We start from the raw sequence: 14,136 nt of genomic DNA on the forward strand, positions 1-14,136 counted from the left end.
TAAATGCGCGGCTGTTCCATTAGCTCCCGCGCAGGCGGATGAACGCAGCTAATGGAGACATTTAAGGTGGAACGGGTCATTAAAACGAGATGAAGGAAAACGAGGCGATTTGGAAAAATAATGATGCCCAAACATAATGCATGGTTGATTTACAGTTTTAAAGCGTTGTAAGCTCGGTATATGCCAGATTTTAAGGTTTAAAATGAAATAAAAAATAGAGCTTAAAATAAAGATGATAATAATAGTGCATAGATAGTAATCGTTTTTTTTTTTTTTTGGAAAAGACAAAACACGCAAAAAACGAGCCACAAACTGGCATTCATCTCTCTAAAAAAGGGTTAAAAATAAGTAAATAATTAATAATAATAATACTAAAACACACAAACAAAAAACAGCCCATGCCCAGCATGGCCTACAGCTACTGTATCTCTGAATGCCTGCCTACCTTACAGCAGCAGCAGCAGCAGCATCCTCTCTCTCCAGCTCGTCCTTTGTATGCACGTCACACCTGCAGTCTCTTTCTCCTCCAGCCTGGCAGTGAGTAGGCTGGGGACAAAACAAGCAGCTATGATGCAGAAATCCGTCCTCCTCAGTCCCACACGATCAGAAATGTTGTTTTGGTTCTCGTTTCTTCACTATAAGTCACTGTGATGGTGATTTACAGGCTGTGGTGTGGAGAGAGCACCCCCCTCTGCAGCCTGGACCAGCCCACTGCCACGCCTGCTGATGCTCCTGCTGATGCTCCTGCTGATGCTCCTGCTGCTCCTGCCTCAGCATCACTGGTGTTTGGACCAGTTTAGGCTGTTTCCAGCATTATTAGAGACACACAATGCACACAATAATATACAGAGTATGGCTGGTGTTTAATGGGTGTAATATCTGATATGTGTTGGATACATTACAGTATTGATAAACTACAGTATTAATGGTAGCACTGCTGAACCGCTTTCAATGGAGAATACACAGAATGGAGCTGTCAGACAAAACATCAGCGCGCGCCCTCTAGCGACAGTGAGTGGTATTGGTGATGACTTAGTGAAATATATATATATAGTTGTTGGACAGTGAAACTGAAACACCTGTCATCATTTTATTGTGGGATTTTAGGTTTCATGGCTAAATTGGAGCAGCCTGGTGTTCAATCTTCATTAATTGCACATTGCACCAGTAAGAGCAGAGTGTGAAGGTTCAATTAGCAGGGTAAGAGCACAGTTCTGCTCTAAATATTGCAATGCACACAACATTATGGGTGACATACCAGAGTTCAAAAGAGGACAAATTGTTGGTGCACGTCTTGCTGGAGCATCTGTGACCAAGACAGCAAGTCTTTGTGATGCATCAAGAGCCACGGTATCCAGGGTAATGTCAGCATACCACCAAGAAGAACCAACCACATCCAACAGGATTAACTGTGGACGCTGTAAGAGGAAGCTGTCTGAAAGGGATGTTCGGGTGCTAACCCGGATTGTATCCAAAAAACATAAAACCACGGCTGATCAAATCACGCAGAATTCAATGTGCACCTCAACTCTCCTGTTTCCACCAGATTTATATATATATATATATATATATATATATATATATATATATATATATATATATATATATATATATATATATATATATATATATATATATAAAATACAGTGATTATATCAAACCCCACAACAACGTCATTAATGCTGGTGTTTATTTATTTATTACTTATGTACAGTTGTGCTCATATGAACAAACTAAATCAAAAATCAATGCATTTACATCACAAATAAATACAATAAATCACAAACTAACTAATTCTGCCTGCTGATATCTACTAAACAGAATAATTTAAATTATAATTAGTATTAATATTAGTATTCTTTTTTCAGCAGTATTTAAACGTATTTTGTACCATATTAGAATTCACCCAGTGCTGAAAAAAAAAAATCCCAGCAGTGGTTCAGCTTCATCTCGTCTGATAAACCTGCAATAAAACCATTAATTACTGAATTACTGAAACACAACTCCATCTACAGCTTCATGCAGCGGTGCTGAATGATTAATCAAGGACATGAGTAATATTAATTAATTATACACAGATCAAGCATTATATTATTATAACCATCTCCTTGTTTCTACAAACATTATACTGTATTTTTCAGCTCCACTGATTATAAAGGACGCTCTGTAGTTCTGTATCTGATTCTTTGTTTGTCTCTGATACTTTATTATTATCATCCTGTTACACTGTTCCTCTCAGCTCTGCCCACAGGACAATAGCCACACTGCCCACAGGACATTAGCCATGCTGCCCACAGGAGGATACCACCCAGCGGACGCTGCCCACAGGACACTAGCCACACTAACCACAGAACATATCCCACAGGACATTAGCTACACTGCCCACAGGACACTATCCACACTTTCCACAGGACGCTGCCCCAAGACACTAGCAACACTGACCACAAAACATATCCCACAGGACATTAGTTACACTGCCCACAAGACACTAACCACACTGCCCACAGGACACTGACCATAGGATGCTAGGCACAGAACACTGCCCACAAGACGCTGCTCACAGGATGCTGTTCACAGGATGCAACTCACAGGACTCTGCCGACAGGACACTAGCCACACTGTCCACAGGACAGAATCACAGGATGCTACCCACAGGACATTAGCCATATTGCCCACATGACGCTGTTCACAGGACACTAGCCACACTGTCTACAAGACCCTGCTCACAGGAGACTGCCCACTGGACACTAGCCATGCTATCCACCGGAGGACAGCCCCCACAGGATACTAGTCATGGAATGCTAGACACAGAACACGGCCCACATGACGCTGCTTACAGGACGCCGCTCACAGGAGACTGCCCAAAAGACAAAAGCCACGCTTCCCATCGCACAACAGTGCCCACAGGACACTAGCCACAGGATGCTGCTCAGAGAATGCTGCCAACAGGACACTGCTGTATCTGATCCACTTGTACCAGCTCAACACACATTAACACCTCATACACCACCACCAATAAGAATAACCACCCACCACCCAAATTATAATAATAATAATAGCTGTGTCTCTGTGGTGGTTTTCTATCCTGTGGGTTCTGAGTTTTGAAGAACAGGGTGGAAATAAGGAGAACAATAAAATCTACAGAGAAACACAAACTACAAAACTACAGGACTACAGTCTGTGATCCAAAAATCATGCGCAGGATGTTCTGTTCTTACCAGGGTGTGATCAGGGCCGACCTGAACGATGTAGACGGGGATGACGCACTGTACCGCCGCCGCGCTGCCCCGGTCCCCCACCTCCTCCTCCTCTGCTGCTGCTGCCGCTGCTGTAGTGACGGGTGGAGTGGCAGATACACAGTCCAGGACCTGCAGAGCACAACGTCCATAAAAGTGATATAAAGCTCTATGATACAGTAAGCAGAACTGATCTGAGAGCAGCTCACATCGTCCATGCTCCAGAGATCATCACACTGGTCCTCAGAGTTCGGGCAGCTGCTCAGGTTCTCCAGGAGCTCGTCAGTATCCTTATTATTCTGCAGAGAACATATTAACACCTGTTCCATTACTGCCACCTTTACACACAGCGTCTCCTCAAGACCTAATACACCCTGAATACCGCGTAAACCACCCTCCCAGCCTACTAGCATCTGAAGACCCTGTAAACCACCCATATACAAGTTCCACCCACTTGTTCTGAGTCACTAAGCACAGAGAGTCTCCTCAAGACCTAATACACTGTGAATACCCCATAAACCACCCATGCGCAAGCTCCACCCACTTGTTCTGAGGAGTCACTGAGCACAGAGCATCTCCACCTGAACACCCTGCAAACCACCCTCCAACCTACTACCACCTGAAGACCCCATAAACAACCCTCCTGACCTAGTACCACCTAAAGACCCCATAAACCACCCTCCTAATGTACTACTACCTGACGACCACACAAACCACTCTCCCAATCTACTACCACCTGAAGACCCTGTAAACCACCCTTCTAATCTACTACCACCTGAACACCCTGTAAACCACCTCCACCCTTCTACCACCTGAAGACCCCATAAACCACCCTCCTGACCCAGTACCACCTAAAGACTCCATAAACTACCCTCCTGATCTAGCACCATCTGAAGACCCCATAAACCACCCTCCTAATCTACTACTACCTGACAACCACACAAACCACTCTCCCAATCTACTACCACCTGAGGACCCTGTAAACCACCCTTCTAATCTACTACCACCTGAACACCCTGTAAACCACCCTCCAACCCACTACCACCTGAACACCCCATAAACCACCCTCCTGACCTAGTACCACCTAAAGACTCCATAAACTACCCTCCTGATCTAGTACCATCTTAAGACCCCATAAACCACCCTCCTAATAACCAGTCTCCCAATCTACTACCACCTGAAGACCCTGTAACCCACTCTTCTAATCTACTTCCACCTGAACACCCCATAAACCACCCTCCTGACCTACTACTACCTGACGACCACATAAATCACTCTCCCAATCTACTACCACCTGAAGACCACATAAAACACCCTTACAATCTACTGCCACCTGAACACCCCATAAACCACCCATGCACAAGCTCCACCCACCTGTCCTGAGGAGTCTCTGAGTACGGAGGACAGCAGGCGGATGTACTCGGTCGCTGCCCTCAGCATGTCCACTTTACTGGGTTTACGGTCTCTCGGCATCACCGGCACAATCCTCCTCAGATAGGAGAACATGCTGTTCAGGTTCCTCACCTGGAGAGGGCGCCAGATAACAGGACATTAATGAGAGGACCAGACTGACAATAAGAAAATAAAGATGTTTCTGCTGGAAAATGTAGAGACAGTTTATTCAGAAGTGCCAGAAAAACAGCATAATATCTCCAGTCATGTATACAATATTTCCTGATATTGTCCTGATATTGAGATGCATTTTTTTTACCCAGGTGTTTAATGCTGTAATGTTATGGATATTAGGCAGGGAGCTTATAATGTTATGGCTATTAGGCAGGGTGATTATAATGTTATGGCTATTAGGCAGGGCGGTTGTAATTTTATGGCTATTAGGCATGGTGATTATAATGTTACGGATATTAGGCAGGGTGGTTGTAATGTTATGGCTATTAGGCATGGTGATTATAATGTTACGGATATTAGGCAGGGTGGTTGTAATATTATGGCTATTAGGCAGGGTGGTTATAATGTTATAGCTATTATGGAGGTGATTGTTATGTTATGGCTATTAGGCAGCAGGGTGGTTATAATGGTATGGCTATTAGGCTGGGTGGTTATAATGTTATGGCTACTAGGCAGGTAGTTATAATGTTATGGCTATTAGGCTGGGTGGTTATAATGTTATGGCTATTAGGCTGGGTGGTTATAATGTTATGGCTATTAGGCTGGGTGGTTATAATGTTATGGCTATTAGGCAGGGTGGTTATAATGTTATGGCTATTAGGCAGGGTGGTTATAATGTTATGGATATTATGCAGGTGATTATTATGTTATGGCTATTAGGCAGGGTGATTGTTATGTTATGGCTATTAGTCAGCAGGGTGGTTATAACGGTATGGCTATTAGGCTGGGTGGTTATAATGTTATGGCTACTAGGCAGGTAGTTATAATGTTATGGCTACTAGGCAGGTAGTTATAATGTTATGGCTATTAGGCAGCAGGGTGGTTATAATGGTATGGCTATTAGGCTGGGTGGTTATAATGTTATGGCTACTAGGCAGGTAGTTATAATGTTATGGCTACTAGGCAGGTAGTTATAATGTTATGGATATTATGCAGGTGATTATTATGTTATGGCTATTAGGCAGCAGGGTAGTTATAATGTTATGGCTATTAGGCTGGGTGGTTATAATGTTATGGCAGTGTGTTTGAGTTCCGGTTAATCACCCGTAGTCGTTCTTTAGCGTTGGTGATCTGCCGCCGCTTGGCCGCGTCCTCCCGGTCCTCCGTGTTCTGGTACCGCCCGTCGGCCGTGCGCACGAACTTACCGATGCTCACGTGCACCGGAAGTGACGGCTCGTCGCTCTCGCGCAGCAGAACGTCCCCCATGAGCTCGCGCTCCGGTACCTCCATGAGCACGGGCCGGACGCTGCGGCCGCACACCTTTAATACGGGTACCGGCACCGGCTCTGTCTGGGTCACCGGCTGACCCTCACCAGAACCGGGGCTCCGGACTTCCGTAAACATCACTCCTTTACTACACCGTAAACTCTGAGTAAAGCTCGTGCAGACCGGAAACGCGCTGCGCCCGGTGAACACGCTAATTAAACACTAATTAATGAACACCTGAGACCCAGGCTCCTCCCTCTCTGATTGGCTGCCAGGCTCCTGCACTTTAATGAGACTATTGCAGTTCCTCCTTCTGACCGCTAGATGTCTCCGTAGTCCACAATTTGATTCAGTTTAATTTAATTCAATGTCATTAGCATGACTGTATGAGGTAAAGTGTTGCCAAATAATTAAACAGGTATAATTTTTCTATTTGTATTCATTTTTGAAAATTTGGGATCTGATCTTTAAATCTGTTCATAAAAATGTCTTGTGTTTCGCTGATTTTTTTACACTATTTATTTATTTCTCTTTCCATCTATTGTTATTTCTTTCTCTATACATTATAAGTAGTAGTATTATTGTATATTTAAATTTTGATTCAATGTACTCATAGAAATGCTCCAAAATGATTTTTAAAAACTTTCTATTATTTTTATATTATTCTATGGGAAAAATGTATCCAATAAATACAGTTAAGAATGCCATAGTCACGTTATAGAACAAAAATATGGCATCACAATTTGCAAAAAACTCTACATAATGCACTATAAATACTTTGCATATAAACATGTTACAATGCAGAGAACCTGTCATGTTTGTGTACACAACATTTCTAATGTATATATATTCCTTATATATACAGCTCTGGAAAAAATAAAGAGAGCAATTTAGTTTCTGAATCAGTTTCTCTGATTTTGCTATTTATAGGTTTATATTTGAGTAAAATGAACATTGTTGTTTTATTTTATAAACCACAGACAACATTTCTCCCAAATTACAAATAAAAATATTTTTATTTATAATAATAATAATAATATTTTATTTATATAGCGCCTTTCCTGAAAACTCAAAGCACTTAACAACACAGCCATAGACAAAAGGCATAGTGAATAAAAACAAGCATGCAAGCACTTACACGTAACAGTGCAAGTATTTATACATAAAAAAAAGAGACCATAAAAAAAACAGACAATAAAATAAAAAATAAAATAAAGTATGCAGGTAAAAATATATTAACAGCAGTAAGCTTTCCTAAAAAGATCAGTTTTAAGTAAAGATTTAAAAGAGTTTAGGCTGTCTGCAGCACGAATATTACTGGGAGCTGATTCCACAATCGTGGGGCAGCAGAGGAGAAAGCTCGGTCGCCCAGAGTCCGCAGGCTGGGTTTTGGTACAGTGAGTAAACCAGAGCTCGCTGAGCGCAGGCAGCGCGACGGGTAGTGTGGGATTAAAAGTTCAGAAAGGTAAACCGGAGCAGTGTTATGTAGAGCTTTGTATGTGAGTAGTAGTACCTTATATGTGATTGGATATGACACAGGCAGCCAGTGTAGGTTTTTGAGTATGGGTGTGATGTGTTGGTGCAGACGAGTTGAGGTTAGTAAGCGGGCAGCTGCATTCTGCACAGTCTGCAGTTTGTTTAAGGTACGTGATGGTAGACTATTAGAAGAGCATTACAGTAATCGAGACGTGATGTGATAAATGTATGTATAAGGCGCTCAGCATCAGTGAATGAGAGATATGACCGAATACGTGCAGTGTTTCTGAGGTGAAAGAATGCAGACTGCCTGATTTTACTGACATAGGATTCAAAAGATAATTTTGTGTCCAAGATAACACCAAGATTTTTACATGTGCAGATGGAGAGACATTTGAACTATCGATCGTAACTGTAATATTGCCAGCAGACTCAATAGTGGACTTGGGCCCAATTAAAAGTACTTCTGTTTTATCTGAGTTAAGCTTCAGGATATTGTTGTGCATCCAATTTTTTATGTCTTGTAAACAGTGGTTTAAGGAGATCAGAGTGGATGGAATCTCAGAACTAGTGCAAATATAAATCTGGGTGTCGTCTGCATAAAGGTGATAGCTCAGACTATGCTGGCGGATAATGTAACCAAGTGGAAGCAAATAGGTACTAAAGTACAGAATTTAGAGCATTTTTTTTTTTTACAGAAAATGAGAAATGTATCTTGGCATCATGTTCTCCTCCACCAGTCTTACACACTGCTTTTGGATAACTTTATGCTGCTTTACTCCTGGTGCAAAAATTCAAGCAGTTCAGTTTGGTTTGAGCTGTATATTATAAAGCATACAGTGACTAGTGCAGTTTCTCATTCTCACCACTAGGTGTCTCGCTGCTCCACGTTCACTGATAATCACTCCCTCTAGCACCCCCCAGTAGCAATTAATATGATTTTATACACTGTATTATTGTATATTTTGTATGTTTACCTGTTTAATATTTATGTATGTTCTATATATTGTATAACAAATTGACATTTAATTTGGGAAAGACCCCAAATTAAATACAAAATCAGTAAAACTCTTATTATAATTCTTATTTAATACCAACATCAGATTCATTGCTTCATATATACATGCAATTAAGTATATTTGTAGTTTATTTCTACTCTGGGTTCAATTTATGTTAATACACAGTAGTAATTTACTATAATTATTGATTTATTTACTTACTATAGTATATTATTTATAATAAAGTGACCAATAGAAAGGCCCCAAAATTAATTTCTTATCAATAAAAAATAGAAACAAAAATATTTTACATTTATATTCACTTGAAACTTTTGTTGTATGATGGACCAATAGAAATGCACCAAGTAGATATATATATATATTTTAAAACATTACACCATTGCTGACACAGATGTGCACATACACATAATCTGCTAGTTTAGTCCTTGTAGATAAAGAAGTACTGCCAATAGAATAGGACTCTATGGAATGTTAAACATCATTAATTCCAGCTATTGTGACTGAATGCAATCAAATCTTCACAGCATTCTACTAGAATCTGGTCTTTTCTGCACAGTAGAGACAGTTACTCAGAGTAAACTCTTTTAAATATCTGTAATTTCAGGAGAATCACTGTCTCCTGCAGCGTCTGTGTTTCATCTGTTTTCACACAAACTCTTCAGAGACTCTTCAGCCTCTTCAGCTCAGCGTGGCTCTGCTCTGGTTCTGGTTCTGGTTCTGAGTGGATGAGTCGGTGAGTCGGGTCGGGTCAGAGTGCTGCTGGTGCTGGAAGAGCTCTAAGAACAGAAGATAAACAGCTTTCTAGGAAAGTCAAGTCAAGTCAAGTCAAGTAGTTTTATTGTCAGTACTGCATATGTACAGGACATACAGAGAATTGAAATTACGTTACTCTCCTTCCCAATTTTACAGCAAGTACAGATAATAGATATAATAAAAGAGAATGGGAGACACTATGTGTACAATACAGCAGAGACACAAATAGACATACATGAGACAGAAAACAAGGTGCAGTGGTGTGGGGGAGGAATAGATATATAAATATAAGTAAATAAGTAAAAATAGATATATAATTATAATATAAAAGAGTGGGAGACACTATATGTTCAATACAGCAAGACACAATAAACATACGTAAGACAATAGTGCGATATTGATGGTGATTGAGATGGAATGACAGTAAAAATAGTAAATAACAGTAGTGCAAATACGGTATATGGTATATAGCTTAAGGCTGGTAAAGTGAATGGGTGCGTAAGTCTTTAAAGTTCACAGTTTAATTAAGTGGAATTAAAGTGCGTATAGACAGTGCAAGTATATCAGTAGTGCAGGTGTTGTGTAGTGCAAGTCCGTTTGGAAGGGACCAGTACTTTGTGCATTGTAGTGCAGAGTTTCAGTACTGTATTAGTGGGGGGTCAGGATGCTGAGTGAGTGTGTGCTGGGGGCAGGATTGGGATGGGGGGTAGAGCAGGAAGAGAGTTCAGCATCCTCACAGCCTGATGGATGGGGCTGTCTCGCAGTCTGCTGGTCCTCGCCCCGAGACTCCGCAGTCTCCTCCCTGATGGCAGCAGGCTGAAGAAGCTGTGTAGTGGGTGGGAGGGATCTCCTGCCAGACGGAGGGCTTTCCGTGTGAGGCGGGAGCTGTACAAGTCCTGAAGGGAGGGGAGAGAGGTGCCAACAATCTTCTCAGCTGCTCTCACGATGCGCTGGAGGGTCCTGCGGCAGGATGCTGTGCAGGCCCCGTACCACACGGTGAAACAGCTGGTCAGTATGCTCTCGATGGCCCCTCTGTAGAAGGTGGTCATGATGGGGGTGGGGGTTCCAGCTCTTCTCAGCTTGCGGAGAAAGTAGAGACGCTGATTTGCCTTCCTGGCCAGTGACGCTGAGTTGGTGCTCCAGGAGAGGTCCTCTGTGACGTGCACACCCAGGAACTTGGTGCTGCTCACCCTCTCCACAGCAGTTCCGTTGATGAACAGAGGGGTGTGCAGTGTGTGAGTTCTCCTGAAGTCCACAACAATCTCCTTGGTCTTCTCTGTGTTCAGAGAGAGATTGTTGTGTTTGCACCAGGAGGCCAGGCGGCTCACCTCGCTCCTGTAGTGTGACTCATCGTTGTTGCTGATGAGACCCACCACCGTCGTGTCATCCGCAAACTTGACGAAGAGGTTGGAGGTGTGTTCTGGTGTGCAGTCGTGGGTCAGCAGAGTGAACAGAAGGGGGCTCAGCACACATCCTTGGGGAGCCCCTGTGTTCAGTGTGGTGATGCTGGATGTGCTGCTGCCAACCCGCACTGCCTGTGGTCTTCCAGTCAGGAAGTCTAACAGCCAGTTGCACAGTGAAGTGCTCAGCCCCAGACTGTCCAGTTTGTGTATGAGCTGTTGGGGGACGATTGTGTTGAATGCTGAGCTGAAGTCAACAAACAGCATTCTGACGTAGGTGTCTTTCTTGTCCAGGTGTGTGAGGGCTGAGTGGAGAACAGTGGAGATGGCATCATCGGTCGAGCGATTTGACCGATAAGCAAACTGGTAGGGGTCCAGGGAGGGGGGGAGCGAAGACTTGATGTGATGCATGACTAGTCGTTCGAAGCACTTCATGAGGATGGGGGTGAGTGCAACTGGACGATAGTCATTGAAACAGGATGGCGATGCCTTCTTTGGGACAGGGATGATGGTGGTGGCTTTGAAGCATGTGGGAACCACCGCCTGACTCAGAGAGGTGATATAAATGTCAGTATAAACCTCTGCGAGTTCCCAGGCACAGTCTCTCAGCACACGGCCAGGAATGTTGTCAGGCCCAGGAGCTTTCCGAGCATTGATCCTGCTGAATGCTCTCCTCACACTGTAATCTTCAGGTGAAATAAGGCCAGGCAGTGGGAGGCGGCCTCATGAGAGGCTGTGTTGTACTGATTAAATAAAATTAACCAAAAATTAATCCCATCTTTTACATTCTTTCATTTTGAAATCTATAGAAATATTAAATGTTGTTGTTCTTTTTCTGCAAAGTTGCTAATATATATATATATATATATATATATATATATATATATATATATATATATACATAAAATGTTTCATGTTTGATAGTAAACATTACTACAAATTCTAATTGTAATTATAATAGAAATTTTAAATTCAGTTCATTCAGTTCTCAAAACGTCCCTTTACTTTAACTTTTACAGTAATTATTTTGTAATAATTTAACAATACAATACTTATAATACTTATACAATATCAATCTAACATTATAATAATGTATAATAAACTTTGCTTATATGTTTAATTTAATTTAATTCTAATAATTTTCTGGAGGTTGGGTTATACGTATAGGGTTAAACCAATAGAAATTGGTTCCTAAGTTACTTAAAATCTAACATTTATTACAGAAAAGGAAATAAAAAAATATTTTGGAAGATATTTTAGACTTTATATATATATATAGAAAACACGGACACCATGGTTTTATACCTTTATGTTCTATAAAAAAATGAATCTTCTAAATTCTATATTCCCAGACCAAGCCTTAGTCTCAGACTGCCTTCATTGAATTTACAGTGCAGCTTAAAGAACAAGAAAAGAGTGGATTTATCTACTGGATTCACAGGAAGTTTATTTAGCATTTCTGTAGGTTGAATCCTTCTGGGTGCAACTGTTCATGTATATATTCAGTATAGGTATTTATATATTTATATACTCGACATGGACAGCTTTAAAAATAGAGGATACACAGCTTTCTAGGAAAAATCACATGAGTAATCTTCAGGTGAAACAGGGCCAGACGGTGGGAGGCGGCTTAATGAGAGGCTGTACGGTGATGGTATAAATTGTGCGTTTCTTCCTCTCTGTCGGAGTGTGTTCCCTGTGGGAGTAATTAAACAGTAGTGGTCTTTATTTCCTGGCAGATGGAGCGTCTCTTCCTTCCGTCGCTGGACTGAAGGTGTGAATTCTGGTTATATGTGCTCTTTATGGCACATTCTTACATTTACATCCCCTGCCTGAGGACAATACGGACACTGCAGAGGAGGAACTGGAGAAAAAGGTCATCAGTGAAGTTAAAAAAGCGATAAATAACAAACTGTTGAAATACAGTTGAAACTGTAGGATTTTCCAGCATAAAAGTCCTGTTTTAGATCATCCACAGACTTTGACTAGACCCTCCAAAACCCAAAACTTAATTTAGTTTTTCTCTTTAAACCATTTAGAGGTGGAACTGCTGGTGTGCTTTGGGTCATTGTCCTGCTGCAGAACCCAAGTACACCCAAGAATTTAAAGGAGAAAACTGTTGTAAAATTGATTTTTGGTGTAGTAAAACATGATTAAGAATACTAACCTTTGTTAAAAAGAACACCTCCGCTCTCCAGCAGCTTTCCAAGATCCATTACACTGCAAAACATCCATTGGCAAAAACTAGACATGATATATGTAAATTGATACATATATGCTTATATTAAGCAAATAAATCGGCCAATGGGGTAAGCAGATTTTGCTTAGTAATATTTATTTAAAACAAGCAATCACAAAGTCTCAAAATTAGTAAAGTAAGACTTAAATCAAGCAAAATAACATTTTTTTGCCTTTAGACACAAGCCTCAGAATAATTGAATCCTGAATTTTTATGCTTATTTTCTCTTCAAATGACTTAAAATGAGGTGAAACTAACTCTAGATAAGACTGATTAGGATAATAATTTAAAATATAAGCAAAATAATCTAACACTTACAATGCTTAGTAAGGCAAAAAGTCTTACCAGAGAAGAAAATAATATTTATTGCCTTAAAATGAGAAAAAAAATACTTGCTAAGATGTAGTTTTTTGCAGTGTAATTTAGAATGGATTTAGAATGGATGATATGGGGCATATTTGCAGATAAATCACTTTTTTACACTTTTATCCAGCTCCAAACTTCATTGGTAGAATCTGGAAAGTCCTGACATTTAAAACGAGGCATTTTTGAACTTTAAAAGTGAACAAGAAGCTTATTAAAAAACACTATTTACAAATCCGGGAGATATTAGGTTACTCTACGGGTCACAAACTGATGGACGGACATCATTCTCCATCAGGATTGTCTTGTAAAAAGCAGAATTCCTGTTTCCATCAATAACAGCAAGTTTTCCAGCAGCCCCAGACCATCACACTACCACCACCATGTTTTACATTCAGTATGATGCTCTTTTTCTGAAATTATGTTTTAGTTTTACACCAAATGTAACAAGAAAAACACTTTCCAAAAAAGTTCCATTTTGTCTTGTCAGTCCAAAGTATATTTTCTCAAAGTTCTAGGCATTATCAAGATGTTTAATAGTAAATATGAGATGTTACAAAGTGTAAATTAACATATTGTACATCTAGTACCCTTTTGGAGCCTCTATATCCTGGATCATCAATCACTCCAGCAGTTTGTTGTTGGGGCAGTGCGTCACTCTGAAAAAGACGAATCTGAGCAAAAGTCAACTGGGCGAAATTTGAGTCTTTAAGTGCGTTTTAAAGGCGTGTCTAGCAGTCAAAGGTCTCTCACCAGGAGGTGCACTACCCAAAAGTAACATCTGAGGGTCAGGCTTCTTATAGGAGGCACTTTTCTTA

General features: G+C 40.9%; 1 protein-coding gene across 1 annotated transcript; it reads right to left on the minus strand.

Moving 5' to 3' along the window:
- Positions 1-1,673: 1,673 nt before the first annotated feature.
- Positions 1,674-6,305, minus strand: figla (folliculogenesis specific bHLH transcription factor). Its single transcript, XM_022664733.2, has 5 exons — positions 5,907-6,305; positions 4,611-4,760; positions 3,446-3,535; positions 3,219-3,368; positions 1,674-1,963 (listed from the first exon to the last, which is right to left on the minus strand). The coding sequence occupies exons 1-5, from the start codon at positions 6,204-6,206 to the stop codon at positions 1,946-1,948; spliced, it is 708 nt and encodes a 235-aa protein (XP_022520454.2). The 5' UTR covers positions 6,207-6,305; the 3' UTR covers positions 1,674-1,945.
- Between the last annotated feature and the right edge of the window lie 7,831 nt (positions 6,306-14,136).

The sequence above is a fragment of the Astyanax mexicanus genome, chromosome 22, assembly GCF_023375975.1.
Source record: "Astyanax mexicanus isolate ESR-SI-001 chromosome 22, AstMex3_surface, whole genome shotgun sequence".
Classification (NCBI taxonomy): Eukaryota; Metazoa; Chordata; class Actinopteri; order Characiformes; family Acestrorhamphidae; genus Astyanax; species Astyanax mexicanus.